This window comes from Ursus maritimus, unplaced genomic scaffold, assembly GCF_017311325.1.
Source record: "Ursus maritimus isolate PB19 unplaced genomic scaffold, ASM1731132v1 scaffold_19, whole genome shotgun sequence".
Taxonomy (NCBI): domain Eukaryota; kingdom Metazoa; phylum Chordata; class Mammalia; order Carnivora; family Ursidae; genus Ursus; species Ursus maritimus.
The window spans coordinates 22,499,013-22,520,053 of NW_024424341.1; the positions used below are offsets into that span (position 1 = coordinate 22,499,013).

Sequence of the window (21,041 nt, forward strand, 5' to 3'; positions counted from 1 at the left end):
TGAGGAAGGACAGCGCTGTTCATCACGGCTTTCTGGGAGCGCCCAGTGCGCGTGCGCAGCGCTGATCTGGGCGGGGGCCCAAAGGGGGTCTTAGGCTCGGAGGACGGCGGCGCACTGCCCCCTGCCGTCTGCACGAGGCAGCGTCGGGGCCGGCGCCTTCAGTATCTGCTGCCGGATGTTCGCGGCGGGTCTGCGCTAGCGGAGAAGGAGATGCGCCCCTCCGGCCCGGACCCCGCCCCCCGCAGACCCCCTCCCCTCCCGCGACCCGCTACTGCCTCCGGCGAGTGGGACGAGGCCGCGCCACCGGAGGACTGTGGCCGCTCGCAGCTCTGAAACTGGGTCAGGGGAGCTTTGGGGAAGATTTGGGGGAGCGGACTCGAAGGAATAGGTTTCGGGACTTGGAGAGCTGACTGGGGGATTTCCAGAGCTCAGACTGGTTTAGAGGGGAAGGAGCAGGGGTCCAGAGTCCGGACGCCCGGGGCACGGTCTCGGAGTCCGGACCGGGCTTGGGGGTTTCGGAGCTGGGATTGGGGGGAGCGGGCCCCACGTGCTTGTGACGCGGGGGCGGCCGGTAGGCGCGGCGGCGACGCGGGGCCGGCGGCCGTGCGGTGCCGGGAGGGCGGCTAGGCAGGCGGCAGGATGCTGCGCGCCGCACTACCGCTGCTTGGGCTGTCCCTGGCGGGGGCGGCCGCAACTGAAGAGCCCACCCAGGAGCCGGGGTCTCCCGGCGAGCCTCCCCCAGGGCTGGCGCTCTTCCGCTGGCAGTGGCACGAGGTGGAGGCGCCCTACCTGGTAGCCCTGTGGATCCTGGTGGCCAGCCTGGCCAAAATCGGTGAGTGCGTGTGTGTGAGCGCCAGGCCGGCGGCCGGCAGCGGACCCGCCCCCAACCCCTAGTCCCCAGATCTGGGCCGGCTTCTTGCACAGTGCCGGGACTCAGGTTCCGATTCCACAAATCCGGGCTCTCACAGAGTTCCTGCGCCCTCTGTCCCTCCTCCCCTCCCCGCGGGGGAGGTCTGAGGATTGGCCTTCTCTGAGGGCTGCCCCAGCTCTCTCCAGCCTCATCCCCATACTCCTTTGCCTTCTCTGCCCCCCTCTTCTATGTAAGCCCTTCGGTCTGGCCTCTTCACCAATCTCCAGGCTCCTAGAAACCTCTGTCAGCAACAAAGATCTGTGGGGACATTGTGGAGATAGTGTTCTTCAGCAAATCCAGGCATCCTGGATCTGCAGAAGCAGTCTTCGCAGGAGACCACATACAAGTGTCCACTCTTTTGGGATACTAGACTGCCACTTTTCCTCTAGCCCCCTTCTGCTCTCCTATAGATGCACCGTTCTTTAGGTGTGCTTAGCAGGAGCCCCCACCATAATTCAGGTCTACATTCTTCCCATTTCAGGGATAAGAAAGAAAGAAAGAAGGAAAGAAACCAACCTTCCATTTATTAGGGCCTTACTTACTATCTGCTGCCTACACTAGGTGCTTTCATATATCTGACCTCCTTCAGTTTGCACAACATTGAAGGTTGGCTTCACATTCCTTACCTTGAATAGAGCTGCTTTTCCTTGCCTTTGCCCCTTCCTCCCCACTTCTGAGCAGCCAGTGGTCCCTCCTCCTACCAGAGACCCTCCTCCCTCTCCCTGTTGTTCAGGCTCTGCTGTGGGGGTGACTAATTATAGCTGAGCGTTGCTACTCACTCCCCAGCTATGCTGGCACAGGCTGTACTCCAGTCTCACCAATACAGTCTTCCTGTAGGAATCACACAGCTTAGAATTTGCCCCTCTACTCCCCCAGGAACTCTACTGGGGGTGGGGGTGGTTTTCTGGGCAGGAACAGAAGAACTTTCCACTCTGTTCTGGCAGCCCATTAATAATGGAAAATGGGGCCTGAATGCCTTCAGGGAACCTAGTTCTGCCTGAGAACAGGCTTTGGTGATGGGTTTTGGATGCAGTGCTGGGGTTGATGCCTGCTCTGGAAGTGAGGATGGAATGGAGTCCCTGAAGGAGAGGACAGGGAAACTGAAGGTAGGGATGTGTGTGGGCAGATCTATGACTGAATTTACCTTAGAGCCTGGCAGCAGTGAGAGCAAGGGGGAGGAGCCCAGATTTGGGAGCCGAGAATTGGGTTTGCTGAGGAGTCTATGAGTTGCAGGAAAGTTCTTATCTTATTTGGGGCTTATATAGCAACTACTGTAGTTTCCCCCATAAATTGTAGTGCTTTACCTAGCTCGGATGTCACCTCCTCTGGAGGTAGAAGAAGAGAGCCTCTTTATCAGCCACACACACACCCACCCACACACACACATGCACACACACACACACACACACACACACACAAGTCCTCACAGAGGATGGGACAGATCAGTAGGACGCTCGGGGATACCTTCCCTCAGCTTTGTTGCTAGGAGGTTTTTTCCCCCTTTTATTCAACAAATATTTATGTAGGATCTCACTATGTGCCAGGAACTGCTCTAAGCCCTTTGGGTACAGCTTCCAAAGGGCACTGTCTTGGCATTGGGTCTCATATAGGCTAACATGGAAGCCACTTCCACTACCTGCCACTCCAGGTATGGGGAAAGGTGTTTACTCAGGATCTCAGGGCCCAGGGGAAGGCCGAAAGAGTTTATTTTAGTGGCCAAAGATAGGAGTGGCGATAATGCTAGAAACCCATTTCATACTTCCTCTTCTTTTCCTGGGGACAGGTCTGTCATGATTTTCCCCCAGAGACATTTTTTTAAAAGATTTTTTATTTTTAAGTAATCTCTATACCCAACTTGAACTCACAACCCCAAGACCAAGAGTGGCATGCTCCACCGACTGACCTAGCCAGGCACCCCTTATCCAGAGTCAGTTTTAATTAACATTTGTTGAGAATCTACTATATGTCTGATACCCTGCTAGACGCATTCACACTATATCATTTTTATCCTCACCCTGTGTGGAAGGTATTTTTCCCATATTACCGGAGAAGAAATTGAAGTTCAGGTAAATTAAATAGTTTGAGATCACACAGTTAGAAAGTGATGGAGCCAGAAGTACTGGAGATCTTCTTACTGCTAAACCTAGTGTTTTTAAAACTATTGTGTCATTAGTTGAGCCTATATAATGAGAAGTACATTGGGCTAGGAGGTCTACAGTGCTGCTAGGAGGTATAATATGCGTTATGGTCTAGTTGGGGAGCAGGACACAATATCTTAGGTAACGTTTATTGAGTGCTTATGATAAAGAACTGGGTTAAGTGCTATCGAGTAGATTGTTTTACTTAAACCTCACAACAATTCTGTAAGATCATCACTATCTTTATTCCCATTTTGCTGATGAGAAAACTGAAAAAGAGGTGAAGTTATGCCTCCGAGCCACAGAACTAGTAAATAGAGGAGCTAGTCTTCTAACCCAGGGAGCATGACTCTAGAGGCCCTGATTTTTATAGCTATGTTATGCATAAAAATATACCAACTAACATTTGCTGAGGCTCAGATAATAGCTATGAATAAGGGAGATCAGAGAAAGGTGACGTCCCCTGAGGATGAGGGTAGAGAGGAGGGGGCATTTCCTGAAATGGAAAGAGCAAGCAAAGGCCTAGGTTACCACGACAGAAGCACCAAGAGACAGACAACTTTAGTTGCAGTGGAGGATCTGTAGCCATGCAAGTTGGAAATTCAAGCAGTCTTGCCTCTTTTCTCCTGCTTGGTCCTAGGGTCAGGGGTATCCTTTTAAAACCAGGAGGTTAAAGGCCAGTGTGTGTGTGTATGTGTGTGTGTCCCATAAGCTGATACATCCTGCCCTCTTCTTGCATTGTAGTGTTTCACTTGTCTCGGAAGGTGACATCGCTGGTCCCTGAGAGCTGCCTGCTGATTTTGCTGGGACTGGTGCTTGGAGGCATTGTCTTGGCTGTGGCCAAGAAAGCTGAGTACCAGCTGGAACCAGGCACATTCTTCCTCTTCCTGCTGCCTCCTATTGTGCTGGACTCAGGCTATTTCATGCCTAGCCGGCTGTTCTTTGACAATTTGGGTGCCATCCTCACCTATGCCGTGGTGGGCACACTCTGGAATGCCTTCACAACAGGTGCTGCCCTCTGGGGCCTGCAGCAGGCTGGACTTGTGGGTGAGTGACACTAGGACTCGGACTGGCAGAGGGAGGCTTTGCCAGATTCATCACCCAACTCCCTTCTCCAGCTCTGGAGATCCCATATTGGCAAGAGCCATGCCCTGAGAGCTCCGTCTTAGGTCCCTCCCACCTGGAGTGCAAGGCAACACTCCAGATGGGCCTTCAGCCTTCATTTAGGTCTCTACCAGTTGAGTCTGGGCTTCTGCAGCGTGACAGCTGAGCAGAGGCCTGGCTCCCAGCTGTGTGTGGGCTGCCGAGGCTGGGAAGGCTGCATTACTACTCTGCTGTCTCCTGCCCTCCGTTACCACACTGCCACTTACCAGCCTTGCTCCCCTGAGGCACAATGCACTGTTCCGTGAGGGCCAACCATCCTGGCTCTGCCCAGGTCAAATCAGGGTGGTTTTCTGTTATTATTATTTTTTAATTAAGATCTGTTTTTTAAAACTTTTTAAAAAAGATTTTATTTTTAAGCAATCTCTACACCCAACATGGGATGGGGCTTGAACCTACAACCCCAAGATCAAGAGTTACATGCTTCATTCACTGAGCCAGCTGGGCGCCCCATTACATTTTTTTTTTTTAAGATTCATTCATTTATTTGAGAGAATGTGCACACAGTGGGGAGGGTCAGAGGGAGAAGAGAATCAAGCACACTTGCTGAGCGCTGAGCCTGAGGAAGGGCTGGATCTCAAGACCCTGAGATCAGGACCTGAGCCAAAACCGAGTCGGATGCCCAACCACTACCTAGGGACCCCTAAATTTTTTTTTTAGGTAATCGCTACACCCAACATGGGGCTTGAACTCATGACCTTGAGGTCAAGAGTCATACACTCTTATGACTGAGTCAGCCAGGCACCCTTGTTGTCGTTGTTGTTGTTATTATTATTATTATTGTTAAATCCATATTATACATCTGCAGAATGCAGTACATTACACTGAGTTTTCTCTCTTTACTTATCCCATGGACTCTTTATAGCAACCCTGTTGGGGCATAATTTGTCCCACTTAGTAGATGAGGAAATAGAGGTCCTTGAACTCATTTGATAACAGGTCCAAGGTTAGTAGGAGAGGTCTGTTTTATTGGGGCTCTTTGCCCTCAAGCTGCCTTCCTACTCCGTTCTTCCTCATTTCCTGTACCCAAATCCATTCATTTCTGAATGTTGATAATTCAGACTTCTTCCAAGGTGCAAGGGGAGGTTTGCAATTTCTACTTGAGGACTCCAACCTGGTTTTCCGAATGGGTGAGTGAACTCTTTGGGGCAGGAAGGGAAGGGAGGACATCAGATAATAATAATAATAATAATAATAATAAGTAATATCTATTAGGTGCTTACTATGTATGAGGCTCTGGCTAAATAAAGAGACTTTTGAGGTAGATACTGTTATTATTCCCAGTATATACATGAGGAAACTGAGGCTCACAGAGATTCTATGTCATATTAAAGTTCTCCCCATGGTGGGTGCTTTTCCTGTCATACTTAGCCCTCATAGATGGACAGCCCCTCCCCCTCCTGCTGAGAATTGTGTCACATCCCTTAGGCTGAGAACCACAGGTGTAGGAGAAAGCACTCTTGTTCTTGTCCCTAATAAAGCCAGTCAGTAGCTAGTTTCCACCTACTAGTGGTTCTTACTACTGTAGTTGCAATTTTTATTCTCAGCGCCACCTTAACTTTTCAGGTTACTTAGAGCTTTCTTAGCCATCTCCTGGGTTGATTTTGCAGCAATCTCGTGAGGTAGGCAGATGAGGAGGCATGGCTTAAGAGAAGTCATGTGACAGTGACAGCGCCAACATCACAGAGCTGGTAAGTGGCAAAGCCAGGCCTTAGGCTCAAGTCTCCTGACCTGCGGGCTGACACTCTCTTCACCATCCCAAGCCCTCTCTGGGCATCCTTGTTTCCACAGTGTGGGGCGGGGGGAACCAGGGCTTGTCACAGGGAATGCTCTGGGAGAACGGATACCTCACCAACTGCTGTCCCCCATGTATCCCTCAAAAGCCCCTCGAGTGCAGGCCAGCTTGCTGGACTTTCTGCTGTTCGGGAGCCTCATCTCAGCGGTGGACCCCGTGGCTGTACTGGCTGTCTTTGAGGAGGTGCATGTCAACGACACTCTCTTTATCATCGTCTTTGGCGAGTCCCTGCTCAATGATGCCGTCACTGTGGTGAGAGTGCTCAGTTGGCTGCCGTTCCCTGACCCCCACTGCCATGCTCTGACTAATTGAGTGTCTGAGCATGCTCAGACCCTTCCCTCTCCTTGCTCCTGACTCTCCTTTTCTCAATCAGGTGCTGTACAAGGTCTGCAACTCCTTTGTGGAGATGGGCTCTGCCAATGTGCAGGCTGCTGACTACCTGAAAGGAGTCGGTCAGTATTTCCCCCTCTTGGCTGGGTTGCTGAGTCCCTGCCCCCAACTGCATCAGGACAGAGGAGGCTGTTGGGTTGCCTCATTCTGTTACCTCCACTATGGAGAAATGGGGTCCCAAGAACCTGAGAAGGAGTGGCTTTCCCGGGATTCTGGTTCTGGGATCCTGACCCCCGGGGAGTACAGTGGGCATTGTCCTCCACTCCCTGCCAGGCAGCAGTCTTGTCTTCCAGGGTGGGGTACAGGCCAGGGGTCACGCTGACAACCCACTCCTCCCCCAGCCTCCCTGTTTGTGGTCAGTCTGGGCGGGGCAGCCGTGGGCTTAGTCTTTGCCTTCCTCCTGGCCCTGACCACACGCTTCACCAAGCGGGTCCGCATCATCGAGCCGCTGCTGGTCTTCCTCCTCGCCTATGCAGCCTACCTCACTGCTGAAATGGCCTCGCTTTCTGCTATTCTTGCGTGAGTCCTGGGGGCCTTGCATGTAGGCAGCTGGGAGGGGGCATTGGAGATGGTTGCCCCTTACATGGACAGAGGCAGGACCCTGAGGAGGCAATGGGCTTGCCTGAGCCCTTGTAGTGGGAGCCTCAAACTCCCCTGGGGAGACGGCAAATTTCAGGTAATGTTTCAGGATCTGCCTCTAGAACTGCCCTGGGCACCTAGAACCTGATCTTCCTCTGCTTGAAGCACTCTCTGGGGTATAGGCTGAGCTAGAAGTGGACCTCAGGGCCTGGGACCACCAGCTCTAATGGCCACAGCACTCTAAAAGGTGCCTCAGAGAGGATGCTAGTCAAAGCACGTTTCTCCCAGCTTCCCCTCCAGAAGGCACTGAGTGGGAACCTGGAGATTTGGTTGGACCCTTACCAAGACCACCCACCACTAGCTATCCTGGGACAGTCTCTATTGCCTCCCTGGGCTTCAACTCTGATGGTCTGACATCCTGTGATGGGCAACACCCCTCCTGTGGCACGCTCAAACCCCAGAGGCTGCAGCCCCTCCTTACTTGCCCTGTCTGTCCATTCCTCTTCCAGGGTGACTATGTGTGGCCTGGGCTGTAAGAAGTACGTGGAGGCCAACATCTCCCATAAGTCACGCACGGCTGTCAAATACACAATGAAGACTCTAGCCAGCTGTGCTGAGACCGTCATCTTCATGCTGCTTGGCATCTCGGCTGTGGACTCATCTAAGTGGGCCTGGGATTCTGGGCTGGTGCTGGGCACCCTCTTCTTCATCCTGTTCTTCCGAGCCCTCGGTATTGCCAGTACCCTCTGCTTTCCCACTCTCCTTTCTTCCCTGTCCCAGCTCATCCCCCAGTCTTGAGTCCACATCCTTGTCAATTCTTAAGCCGTCCCTCCTCCCCCGTTGCTTACCCCTCCCAACCCCTGTCAGACCTTAGCCCAGACTTGGTGCCATCCACTCCTGGGTCCTCCACTCCCAACGCCCTGCTCCCACTGGCCTCCCTCCTGCTGTAGGCGTAGTCCTGCAGACGTGGGTGCTGAATCAGTTCCGGCTGGTCCCTCTGGACAAGATTGACCAGGTGGTGATGTCCTATGGGGGCCTGCGGGGGGCTGTGGCCTTCGCTCTCGTCATCCTACTGGACAGGACCAAGGTCCCTGCCAAGGACTACTTTGTGGCCACCACTATTGTGGTGGTCTTCTTCACAGTCATTGTGCAGGTGGGAGAGCCCATGAGGCTGGGTAGGGAGAGGGTCTGGCAGGCCCTGGGGGAGGCATGGAGCCTTTGGGACCGGGGCTCCTCTCTTTGGGGGATAGGGACCTGACTTCCCAGACCTTGAGTGCAGTGAGGTGGAGGTACAGAAGCTGAGGTCTAATTATGGGGAGAGAAAGGCAGCAGGCAACTGGATAGGGCAGGGCTCACCTGCTGCCTGTCCATAGGGCTTAACCATCAAGCCACTGGTCAAGTGGCTGAAGGTGAAGAGGAGTGAGCATCACAAACCCACCCTGAACCAGGAGCTGCATGAGCACGTGGGTACCAGAACCCCGTCCCTCCACCTATACCTCTCTTCCTTCTATTTTGAGCAGAGTCCTGATCCAGTCCCCCTACCCACCCCCTTCTAGACTTTTGACCACATTCTGGCTGCAGTGGAGGACGTTGTGGGGCACCATGGCTATCACTACTGGAGGGACAGGTGAGGGAGCTCCCCCAAGGCTCCTTCAGCAACAGCAGCCCCACCAGCCAGGGCAGCATTGGGGATGTGCCACACTTCTGAGAAGGGACACAGCCAGACTTGGGCTGGGTGACCTCTGCCAGGAGCTCTTCAGTGGCATCCCAGTACTCTCAGGATAAGACAGGTCTTCCCAGGGAGGCCTGCCTGGCCCTGTGGGGTCTGGCACCTGCCAGACTCCAGCCCCATCGTGCTCTGCTCTGCCTTTGACTCTCTGCCTGCTAATTACACGGATCATGGTTTAAAACCTCAGGACCCACTGTGCTTCCCCCACCCTGCCACTTCCCCCACCCTGCCACTTTGCCCATATTCTGTGTGTTAGAACATTCCCTTGCCTCCTTCTCACCTACTTAACCTCTGTTCATCCTTCAGATCTCACCATAGGCATCAAATCTCTAAGGAGGCCTTACCGGGTCTCCCTGACTAGGACAAATCCCTGTCATACTCTATCCTTTGTAGTTCTTATTATGGTTGCAATTTTAGTTATTTGGAATAACTTCAATGTAATGTCAGGCTTTCCCATAATGCTATAAGTTCCATAAGGGCTGGGACTAGCTTTGAGATTCTCCCTGGCTGAGGCCCATACCAACAGAGCCAGGCCAGTGCTGGCAGTGCCCCTGCCCCATCTGAGGAAGGGCCAGCCAGCTGGGCTTTGGGGATGGCACTCAGGGCTGGGCCTGACATCCTCTGTAGGTGGGAGCAGTTTGACAAGAAGTACCTGAGTCAGCTGCTGATGCGGCGGTCAGCTTACCGCATCCGGGACCAGATCTGGGATGTGTACTATAGACTGAACATCCGGGATGCCATCAGCTTCGTGGACCAGGTGGGCCAGCAGCCGGGGGGTGGGGTGCAGGTAGCCAGCAGAGCAAGGCAGGAAGGGGCGACAAGCAGGCAGTATGTGAACAGGGAGTTGGAAATTCCCAGCGGACTCCATGGTCTGGTAAAGTGGAAGCTGCAGGAACCAGCCTGACCTGATGCTGAATTGAGAGTCTGGCAGGCAGTAGAGAAAGCTGAGAAAGAGCTGGGCTCTAGAGTCAGCAGATGCAGTTCAATTCTTATCACTTACAGGCTTGTGATCTTGGGTAAGTCCCTTATCCTCTCTGAGCCTCAGTTTCCTCAATTGTAAGAAAGCGGGAATAAGAATACCTATGTCATGGAGTTTTGTGGACTCAATATTTAAAGTGCGTAGCACAGTACCTGGAAGATCAAAGAACAGAATAACTGTTAACTGTTGTTCTTTTTATTACCCTTTGACTGTCTGGGCCACCTTCCATCTGACTGCCGTCTGACCTCTGTCTTGACCCCTGCAGGGAGGCCATATCTTGTCCTCCACAGGGCTCACTCTGCCCTCAATGCCCAGCCGCAATTCTGTGGCAGAGACCTCTGTCACCAACCTGCTGTAAGTCCTTGAGCCCCCTTCCGATTTCTCAAGCTCCTCTCTACTGGGTCCTGTCTCTGCATCCCTTTTGGCTAAGATTTGTGGGCACCTTTGCTTTTTGCCCTCCCCCTGGCCTGTACTTCCTGGCCACTCCCCAGCACACATGTTCCCTGCCTCCTGCAGGAGGGAGAGTGGCAGTGGAGCGTGTCTGGATCTGCAGGTGATTGACACGGTGCGCAGCGGCCGGGACCGTGAGGATGCTGTGATGCACCATCTGCTCTGTGGAGGCCTCTACAAGCCGCGCCGCAGGGTGAGAGCAGGCAGGGTGTGAGAGTTCCAAGGGGGAGCTGGGGGAGGGGGGGGGGGGGAGGGTGGTCTGGGGAAGCCATGACTACAGGCTCAAGAGGCAGTTGGCGCCAGCTAGTGGAGAGCTATAAATGCCCAGTTGAAGAGCTTGGGCTTCATCTTGCTGTAATAACTTTTAGCCTTTTTTTTTTTTTTTGAGAACGGGTTGGCCTGATACAAGCACTGTTTAAAGATGTCTTCTGGTAGCAGAGCACAGACCAAATTGGAGGGGTGAGGTGAGAGACGGGGGAGAGCCAGTTGGGAGGCTGGAGTGAAATACCAGATCAGAGCTGGGTGGTGGTAAGGGAGAGGAGCACATAGGATTGGGTGGTTTGTCCTGAAGGGGGGAGAGGAGGGGACAGACTGCAGAGGGCTTGGTGGGGTCACAGACAGAAGCAGGAGTGCTGAGGACCAGCTTAGCATGGGGAAGGCAAACCTCTCTTTTAGGTAATGTTAGTCCAATGCAGGTCAGGAATCTTTGGGGCTAGGAGGCCCAGCCCGTCCAGCGGGGAATCTGCTGCAACCCCACAAGGGGGCAGCAAGCAATTACATTGAACTTTTCTGAACCAGGAAGGCAGCTGTTACCATTCCTCGCAGTTTAACAGTCAAGGGTGTTTCCATCATTTAGACAGAATTGGCTTCCCTTAACTCGGTGGCACTGGTCCTAATTTGACTCTCTGCAGCTCAAAGGTTTCAAGACAGTTCCCTTTCACACACGCCTTCTTGCCCTCAAGCCAGCATCTCCTCTCCCTACTGTGTCTTCTCTGGTCATAAGAAACAAGGCCCAGAATGCTGCTCTAGCTGTGGTTGGCCAGGACATGGCCTAAGGTCTCTCTTACCTTTCTAGTTCTAGAATTTGCCATTCTCTTCCCGCTACTCAGAATCGCCCCCTCCCCGGTTTGTTTTACCACTCTGAGGGTCCATATTGTCCTTACAATCAGGCCCACCCGCATGTCTTCCTCAATTAATGGCTGTTAAACTCTGTCTTATCCAACCTGTGAGGTTTTTGCTTCATTTTGTTTACTTTTTTCTTAAGGCAAATTTTACTAATTCACAAAACTAGACAGAATAAAATAACTCTCATGTATCCATCACTCAGCTCTTATAATTATCAATGCATGGTTAATCTTGTAGCAGTCCGTACCCCCACCTCACCCCATCCACACTTTATCATCTTAAAGCCAACTCCAGACATATCATATCACCTCTAAATATTTTAATATGTATCTCTATGTGGCAGGAACTCTCTATATGTATACGTGTGTATGTATATTTTATATATATATAAAATCATAGTACTATTATCACTTACAACAAATAACAATAATTCCTTCTCACATGAAATATCCAATCAGTGTTCAGAAACATCTTTTTTTCCAGATGGTTTGTTTAAATCAGGATCCAAATAAAGTCCACACTTTGCGTTTGGTAAATATGTCTCTTTATTAAAGAAGATCTCTCTAATAGTTCCTTCTCCTTTTCACCCACTTGCTTATTCATTTATTGAAGATACTTTGTCTCAAGAGAATTTCCCATTTTATGGATTTTGCTGATTGTATTCCAGTGGCGGTGTTTAACATGTTCCTCCGTCCCCTGTATTTCCTGGTAGTTAAATCTAGAGGCCTGGTCAGATTCAGGAACATTCAGTAGGTGTGCTATGTATTTCCTATTGTATCATATCAGGATGTACGTAATGACTGGTTGTCTATGAATGCGTGAGCGTAAGATTGGTCAATGGGTGCAGTTCTTGTGTAGTCAATTAAAAAAAAACTGGAGTAAGATTGTGCTTATCCCTGTTAAATGTCATCTTATTTGATTTAGCCCATCATTCCATCGTTTGGATCCCATGTCTGGCACCAAATATCTGTTCAGATTCACATCATGTGAAAATTTGCTAAGGCTGTTAACTTTGTATTCATCCAAATCAACATAAAGTGTTGAACAGGATAGAGCTGAGGACAGAGCCCTGTGGCATGCTACTAAAGACTTTCCTCCAGACTGACATGGATCAAGCATTTTTGGGTATGGTTACTCCACTAGTTCTGAATCCACTTAGTTATACCATAACACAATCTGTAATTCTTCATGTTCTTCACAAAAATGTCATCAGAGAGAGACAGAAGTGTTTAATATGCAGTTACAAATGTGAGATGATAGTCTAAGAGAGAGATAGGGCTAGAACGAAAAATTTATAAGTGATCTTTATCATCAGAGGTTTCCTCACCTGGCGACATCAGAATCCCTTGGGGAAGCTTGCTAGAATATATATTCCTGGCTTCACCTCCTGGAGATTCTGATTTTATAGTGTGGAATGGGACGAAGAATATGTGGGCTTAGTAAATTGTCCAGGTGATTCAAATGCAGCTGGTCTGATGGCGCCATGGTCTTTATCATGAGGCTAGCTGAAGCTGGGGGAAGGGCTAGTTCACTGTGGAGAACATTTGGAGGGGAGGGAGGAGGGCCAAGGACAACACTGTGAGGAATCCACATGGGAGAAAAGGAAGGGGAGCCAGCAAAGGAGGGGAGAGGAGCAGTAGCAGATGGTGTCTCGGAGGCCTGGGGCGGGGCTGGATGGTCCACAGAGGTCAGGCCAGCGCCTAACCAGAGGCCATGCCGTGGTGACCAGGGAGATGGCAGCACCATGGACCCATGGACCCTGGAGTTGTATTTCTGGTTTTTAAGAAAGTAATGGGTATGAGGCAAAGTGTCAGAATCAAAGTATAAAAGTTTGGCAGCCAAAGGGAAGCAGTGGCTTCAGTGGAAATGCTTTCTTCAGGGGCGTATGGGCAGGAACATGCTTAAAAGCAGGGGATGGGTGTGGTGAGGGAAGGAGTGAAGGTGCTAGGGCAAGGGGAATGGGGGGGAGCCGGAGCTGATGGAGGCAGGGAGGAGTGGGCTGAGCAAAGCAGAGGCCAGGGTTCTAGGGGAGGCCTGTGAGGGACTGATTCCTGCATCCCCAAGAGAGAGAGGTCCCTCTGGGTGATAGATAGAAGAGGGTAGATGGGAGACTTGAAGTAGCTCTTAAAACTGGCTCAGGGCAGCAGAAAATATGAGGCATAAGGCAAGGATCGTACTGGAGAGGTGAGCCCAGATGAAATGATTCCGGCTAAATGGCAGTACTTCTATCTGGCATTCTAGGTACATATGTAGTGGGCTTGATCTTTGTGAGAAAGAGTGGGAAGGAACAGATGATGGAGGTGTGTGTCCTGAATTGGGTGCAGATGGCTGTTGGGACCGAGAGGGTCCAGGGTGTCGGGAGAGAGAGTTCTCCAAGTCTGAAGCTTTTGCAGAAATGGCTGGCTGGCGAGTTCCTTGTGGAAGGAGAATCTTGTGTACCTTGTGGGGGTGGTGTGGGCCAGGCACAGGGATCAGGCTCCTAAATGGAAGTGCAAAGGAGCAAGTGTCCCCCACAGTCTCATAGTAACCCTGAAGGACAAGATACAGGGTTCCCTGTCTCTTGTTACTTCAAGTCAGAGAGGTTTGGGAAGGGCAGTAGAAGATAGGGACAGCCAGATTTGGGGGGAATAAATAAAAAAAGTTTTTCCCGCAGTGAATTGAGAATACAGAGTGTCTGGCTGGGTTCCTATTGTATTTTTTGTTTTGTTTTTTTAATCCATGGCTGGTTCTGGAAAAACTGGGCTGGCAGGGCCTATGGTGCACATGGTGCTGTGGCCTTGGTTCCTGTGGAAGGCCAAGGCTCCCAGCCTCATGAGAGGGCGGGGCTGTCATTGCCAGTACAAAGCCAGCTGCAGCCGCCACTTCATCTCAGAGGATGCTCAGGAACGGCAGGACAAGGAGATCTTCCAGCAGAACATGAAGCGGCGGCTAGAGTCCTTTAAATCCACCAAGCACAACATCTGCTTCAACAAGAGCAAGCCAAGACCTCGCAAGACCGGTCGCAAGAAGGCATGTGCTTTCTCTGGGACTTCTGTTTGGGGCTGGAGGCCGATGGTGCATAGTTTCGAGCTCCCAAGTATTGGAATCCAGTCCAATGCAGGGGGACCCCTAGTTGGATAATCCTCAAGGCCTTGTTGGGTACAATAGTTTGTGTACCCTTTCGCATCTTCCTGGAGTCCCAGAAGGGTAAAGTGAGGCCTTCTGAGGGTGACCTGCCTCTTGCCATGTGGGTGGTCACCTGCTGGGAGGCAGCAGGACCTCCTACCAAAAATGAACCCAGCAAGAGAAAGGCAGGTTCCTGGGGGCAGGGGCAGAGGGTCCCAAATCCAGCCCAGGCTGAGGCATCCAGAGCCCTTGCTGGGGCATAGGTTACTTAGACTCCACAACACTTGCCTGGGGCGCCAAGGGTGGATGGAACCACTGGGATTGACACAGATTCCCTCCCCACTGCGTCAGGGAGACCTTACCAGACAACAGGGTTGGGGTTTTGAGCCAGGATTGAGGCTTAGGGTTTTTTTCTTGGTCCTCAGAAGGATGGCTTGGCTAATAGTGAGGCCACAAATGGGAAACCTCCTCGAGACCTGGGCTTTCAGGACACAGGCAAGCAGGGAATGGGGGTGGGGCTGAGGATGGGGTGGGAGGGCAGGGGCCCATCAACCAAAACCTGGAGGATCTCCTCTGTGCTGCATTCAGTGCCATAGGCTGAGGCTCCTCCCTTCAGGGACCTGATGGGCTTACTTGATTTCAAAGCTGGACATGTTCTAAGCAGTTCTCAGTTTGTAGCAGAAAGTGTCTGGTAGCTAACTACAGGTTATAGGCCCTGAGAACTTGGAGAAGGTGTCATGGAGAAGGGGGGAGCTTGAAGGATGGGTGGCCCCTAGGGCCCAGTGTCCTGTCTGCAAAACCAGGAGTTTGGGTGAGCTGAGCACTGATGGGCCTTCCACTTCTCCAGATGCTCATGTTTTCAGTTGATGATGGGTTCCGGGGCTGAGAGAACGGGATGGAGCAGCTGGAAAGTAGAACTGCCCCCCTGGCTTCCTCTGAGGAGGGTCTCTGCAGCCCCACCTCCCTTTCTCTCTAGCCCTGACCCCTAGGCCAGTGCTGAAATAGCCAGAGGAGAAGGTGGAGGGCTGTTCCAGCCGTGGGCTCCTGCCTGGGTGGACAGGGAGCGGGCTTGGGGTTATGCGTCACCAAGAGGCAGCTGTCAGGCTGGCTGTCTCCACTCGGTTCTTGTCCCTGTCCAGCTGCTGTGATCTTAACTGTGGAGTCTGAGGAGGAAGAGGAGAGTGACAGTTCAGAGACGGAGAAGGAGGACGACGAGGGGATCATCTTTGTGGCTCGAGCCACCAATGAGGTTCTCCAAGAGGGCAAGTTCTCAGGTAATGCTTTTCTCCCAGCCTCCCTCCCCCTCAGGCAGGCTGGAGCTGTGCAGCTGCCTTCTTCCCTCTTCACTCATGGCCTTTCCTCCAGACAACTCCCTTTTCCTACTCATTTATTCACCAACCAGCATTTACTGAGTATCTCCTTTGTAATCAGACATCTGACATGCCTGATCTGATTCCATCCTCACAACAACCAAGATGGGGGAACTGAGCTCATAGAGCCAAAGGGACCAGGGATTGTCCAGCATCCCACAGCGGAACCAGAATTTGAACCTGACCCATCTGACTCCAAAGCCTCCAGCTTTGTCACTGCCTGCCAGCCTCCCTTTACAGTATGGCGAGGCATACGAGGTGACAAGCAAACCTAACACCAGGCTCTATGTGACCCATGCTCAGCACATCTGCCCTCAGGCAGAGGCCTTGGTGAGGATGGCAGCCTGGCCCGGGGGAGGAGTCTGAATTCATCAAAATGGCATTCTTGTGGATAGAAAACAACATATACGTGTTTCCATATGTGGAGACTTAACGTACTCATAATATCACTGCTAGTCGGCTCCAGCATCCTCAGGGGTCATTTTTAAAATGTTTTATTATAGAAAATTGCAAAATATACAATAGACAGAATAATAAAGTAAACTTCTATCTACCCAATACCCAGCTTCAATAATTACCTACTCCTAATCTTATTTTATCTATCCCCTCACCTATGCCCCTCTCTTCACAGGGTTCTTTTGAAGCAAGTCTCAGATATATCACCTTATCGATAACCACTTAAGTGTGTACCTTTAAAAGATAAGGATTCTTCTTTAAAAATATTAACTACAATACCATTATCATATCTAAGGTCTTTGTCATGTGTTCAAATTTCCCTTCATCTTCATTCTTTTTTTTTTTTAACAGTAGATTTGTTCAAATAAAAATCCATACAAGACCCACACATGACATTTGGTTGCCAAGTCTCTTTTAACCTACAGCAGTGGTTCTCAAGGGGGTGGTAGTGGAGTGACTTTGCTTGCAGGGGACGTTCGGCAATATCTGGAGCCATTTTTGGTCGCCACTACCGGAGGGCGCAATTGCATGTAGTGGGGAGAGGCTGGGGTTGCTGCTACATGTCCTCTAATGCACAGGACAGCCCTACAGCAAAGTATCGGTTTCCTTCCAGTGTATTTATTGAAATAATCTGGTTATTTGTCCCATAGTCTTGTCTGGGTTTTGCTGACTGAATCCCCAAAGCATCATTTTAATATGTTTCACTGCGCCTTATATTTCCTTTAAACCGGTCATTAAATCTCGATCCAATTTCCGTTTAGATGTTTTGGTAAGAACCTTCACAGGCCGTGATGGTGTACTTTGTGTCGTGTCGCATCAGGAAACACGCCCCCTCTGGTGCGTCTCTTCTGTGAGGTTACTGTTGATCCCTGGGTTCAGAGGGTGGCCTGACCCACACACTGGGAAGTTCGCCAGCAGCAGTTCAGCCGCCGTAGCAGCCGCCGATGGTCATTGCCAGACCCAGCACTGCATCCGGGGCTGCAGTGGTCGTACTCTCCATCTCTTTTGTCGTTTGCATTCCCAGCACTTCTATAAAAAAGCTTCTCGTCAGTGACATCATTACTTTGAGGTGCAGTTCATACAGGAAAGAATAGATAAATGCTGGATTTTTTCCCTTTCACGTAACAGTTTTCAGCCCAATGAAACCTCCTCCAAAGGTGCAGACTGAATTTCGTTGTTGTTTCAGTTTGGTGGTGGTGGTGGTTGTTAAAATTTGATATTCCGGCTCTTTCAAGAGAGGGAGTTGTACTTCCAATCACAGCATCAATACATTTCATAATGTCCTCAGCTGCACAGGACTTTATCGATGAGCAGGTACAGACTGAGCACCTATTATATGCAAGGCGTTGTGTTGACTTTGGAGAGCAGGGGGCGGGAGGTGGCCAGGGGGCTTCTCCTCTTTCAGAACCTCGGACTTCCTGTCACACAGTGGCCAGGCCTTCCAGTCTGGCTGCCAGCAGTGCTGGGACTCTCGGCTCAGGTCCCCTTTGCGGCACAGTGTCTCGCCTGCTATGGGGTTTGCGTGAGCTCATACTCCTGGGCTCTCTCCCACCAAAGGGCTGTGGTGGGTGTTCGGGCAGGGCGTCCAGCACCAAAGCCTTTGGCGTGGAGGCTCGAGATCTCCCTCACCCTCGCTGCTGTCTCCTCTGGGACAGGGCCTGGCAGGATGTGGTTTCTGAGGCCAGTGCTGCATGTTGGTGAGGACTGATCGCAGATGGGCTTTTTTCCTCCCTGGCTCCTGCTTTCTTTTGCTTGAGTTATCTTCATTTGTTTAGTCAGCATTTGCTGAGCAACTACTCTGTGTCCAGAGTGTGCTAGGTGCTGGGGATACAACGGAGAGCTTTCCCTCATCGATTAATCACACATACGGATGTATTAGGGCAAGTGTGGAATGAGTTTATTTATGAAAATGTGATACTTGAGAAGAATTCCACTGTGTTACTAATGAGAGCATATATACTCTCTGTCCCCAGGGAGCCTTGAAGTGTGCCCAAGCCCACGCGTCATCCCCCCCTCCCCAACCTGTGCAGAGAAGGAGCTACCCTGGAAGAGTGGGCAGGGAGATCTGGCAGTCTACGTGTCCTCGGAAACCACCAAGATTGTGCCTGTGGACATGCAGGCGGGCTGGAACCAGAGCATCTCGTCCCTGGAAAGCCTGGCATCCCCGCCCTGTACCCAGGCCCCGACTATGACCCGCCTGCCTCCTTGCCCGCTGGCTGCTGAAGAGCCCCAGCCCCCTTTCGACCTGCCTTACGATCCACGCCCTAGCTTCGCCTTTCCCCCAAGCCTGGCCAAAGCTGGCCGCTCTCGCAGTGAGAGCAGCGCTGACATCCCCCAGCAGCAGGAGCTACAGCCCCTCATGGGACACGAGGACCGCACCCATCTTAGCCCACGCACAGCCAACTCCCACTGGTGCATCCAGTTCAACAAGGGGGGCCGGCTGTAGCCCACCAACTCGAGGAGGAGCAGGAGGCTGGATGGGAAGTCTTCCCTGGGCAATGGCCAGAGGAGCCTGAACTAGCAACTGGGCTTCTTTGGGGCAGGTCAGAAGGGTATCCTGGACTGGTCCTCACAGGGACCCTTTCACCACCTTCCCTGCTCCTAATCCCTGCCACCTTCCCTTTCAGTAAGGCCCTTACCCTGGCTCAAGACCCAGTCTAGAACTTCTAGGGGCTAGGCCCAGCCACTTGGGAAGCTGATGCCATTTCTTCAGTGGGTCCCCCTAGGGTAACTCTAGGCAGCTGTTTCTGCCCCCAGAGCAAGGGCATCATTCCAGACCTGATGCTGGCCTTTCCTGCCCTCCACCCACTCCCCAGCACCAGCTGAAGGACAGCGCCCTGGCACTGACGCTCCCCGAGGGGCTGGTCCTCAGAGGGATGGGGGTGGGAGGTGGAGCAGGCCTCAACCTTAGGCTTTGCTGCCCTTTTGGGTCAGCTACCTATAGCCAATTTTGGGGGGGTCAATGGGAACCTGTGTCCAATTCTTGCTTTATCTCCTTCCCTTTGCTGCCAGTTATTGGGCCCATAGTTCTTCCTTTTCCAGGATCAAGGCCACAGGACTGGGCTAGGCTTCAGATCAGGGCTGTGTCTTGGCAAGGGTCACTCTGAAGATCTGCTGCTCTGTATCCAAGTCTGATCTTTCAGATTCCTGGGTCTAGATGTTCTGAGGAGGGGAGATAGTGGCCTCTGGGCCATGACCCCCTTGACATTCCCCAAATAGGAAAGGAGCCAGGTATTCCAGGGCCACCGTCCCACTGCTCTGGGGGCTGGGATGCCTGGCTGCAGTGGTAAAGGGGCTGACTGGGTGGCAGGTAAATTTCCTGGGGTTAGCACCTTCCCTGTGTCTTGTATCTTGAACCTAAGACACATTAAACATCTCAGATGAATGGGTGTCCTGTGTCCATGTGTCCAGGGGTTCTAGGGGTGCAGGGGCAACTGGGGTATCTGATGAGGGAAATAGAAACTTACAACTGCCTGCCCTGCAGCTTCTAGAAGAGAGAATGGAGGGGATTCTGGGAAGGACTGTCAGGGCCTCTGGCATTCTCTCCCTCTTCCCTCATACCTTCCCTATATGGTCCCCTGAGTAGGGGGCCTGCAGTGGTGGTCCAGGGATCACTGTACGGGTACAGGGTCACCGAACTGGGAGTCCACTCTAAAATAGGGGAGGCCAGCAGGAAAAGAGACCCCAGAAGATAGGTCCCGAGGTACCCAAAGATGCAGCCAGCATATACTGGGACCAGATAAGCCTTCCTTGAAAACCTAGAGGCAGGTGTAGGACAAATCAACAGAAGTCCTCTGCACATGGCAGGTGGGACGGCAGTCTCAAGGGAGCTGGTTACCCTGTGTGTTTCCACTATAAATTGGGTAGCGTGGGGTCCAGAAACATCTAGGGACCAAAACCCTGAGATAACAGCAGCCCCAGATTCAATTCCCACTGCGTCTGAAGGACTTTTAAGAAACATCCGTCTTTATTGAGATTTAACATATATACTACAAAACTCATCCATTTAAAATGTATAGTTCAGTGGTTTTTAATATATTCACACAGTTGTACAACTCTCATCACAATCTAAGTTTAGAACATTTTCATTATCCCCAGGAAACCTTGTGCCCATTGGCAGTTACTCGTCATCCCCTATCTGCCCAGCCCTAGGTACTCACTAACCTACTTTCTGTCCCTATAGATCTGAAGGACTCTCGACATTGTGAAGGTTACACAGGTAGTCAACAAGCACTTACCTGCTCTGGGCTATGAGTGGGAAAATGGGAAGAAAAGAGGAGTGACTTGAGCTTTGCCCTCACATTGTTTAGAGCTGGCAGTGAGAGAATGTAATAGTTAACAGTCCAGCTGTCACTTACCAGCTATGGCAGCTTAGGCGTGTTACATACTGTCTGTGAGCCTCAGTGTCTTCATCTCTAAGACGGAATAGCAAGTATACTTATTTTATGTTTGCTGTCAGGATGAAATGAAAAAATGAGAAGAATCTAGTATACAGCATGGCCCACAGTAAGGGATCACCAATGTTTGCCTTTACAGGTCTTATACTGCAAGGCAAGGAGCAAAGAAAGTGCTATGGGGCTCTGAGGAGATCTGGGAAGGCTTTGTAAGGAGCTAGTGGGTGTGAAAGTGTGTGTGAGTGTGTGTAGGGGTTCAGACAATACAGGCAAAGTTCGTTGGTTGAATTCCAGGTAGAAAGAACAGCATAAACAAAGGATGCCCAGAGCACACGTGGCAAAAAACTAGGAGCAGTAGCTGATGTGCTCTGGAGAGACCAGCCAGGGACACGAAGGCTTGAGGCGGGGCGGAGCACTGCTGAATTGTGGAGGTGGCAGAGAGCTGTCCTGGGAGAACTGT

At 51.5% G+C, this 21,041-nt stretch overlaps 1 protein-coding gene across 1 annotated transcript; it reads left to right on the forward strand.

The window, feature by feature from the left end:
- Window positions 1-194: 194 nt before the first annotated feature.
- Window positions 195-19,572, forward strand: SLC9A5 (solute carrier family 9 member A5). The gene is made up of 16 exons (XM_040633447.1): window positions 195-832; window positions 3,793-4,095; window positions 6,093-6,256; window positions 6,378-6,456; window positions 6,736-6,913; window positions 7,483-7,703; window positions 7,924-8,126; window positions 8,347-8,436; window positions 8,530-8,600; window positions 9,330-9,459; window positions 9,947-10,035; window positions 10,198-10,324; window positions 14,095-14,265; window positions 14,787-14,856; window positions 15,501-15,635; window positions 18,161-19,572. The coding sequence occupies exons 1-16, from the start codon at window positions 640-642 to the stop codon at window positions 18,631-18,633; spliced, it is 2,697 nt and encodes an 898-aa protein (XP_040489381.1). The 5' UTR covers window positions 195-639; the 3' UTR covers window positions 18,634-19,572.
- Window positions 19,573-21,041: the final 1,469 nt, after the last annotated feature.

Excerpts from the sequence above, each read along its gene's own strand:
- SLC9A5 (XM_040633447.1), top strand. The coding sequence starts at position 640 with ATGCTGCGCGCCGCACTACCGCTGCTTGGGCTGTCCCTGGCGGGGGCG. Across the intron at positions 8,601-9,329 it reads TATCACTACTGGAGGGACAG|GTGGGAGCAGTTTGACAAGA; the intron begins GTGAGGGAGCTC and ends CATCCTCTGTAG. Across the intron at positions 9,460-9,946 it reads CCATCAGCTTCGTGGACCAG|GGAGGCCATATCTTGTCCTC; the intron begins GTGGGCCAGCAG and ends TGACCCCTGCAG.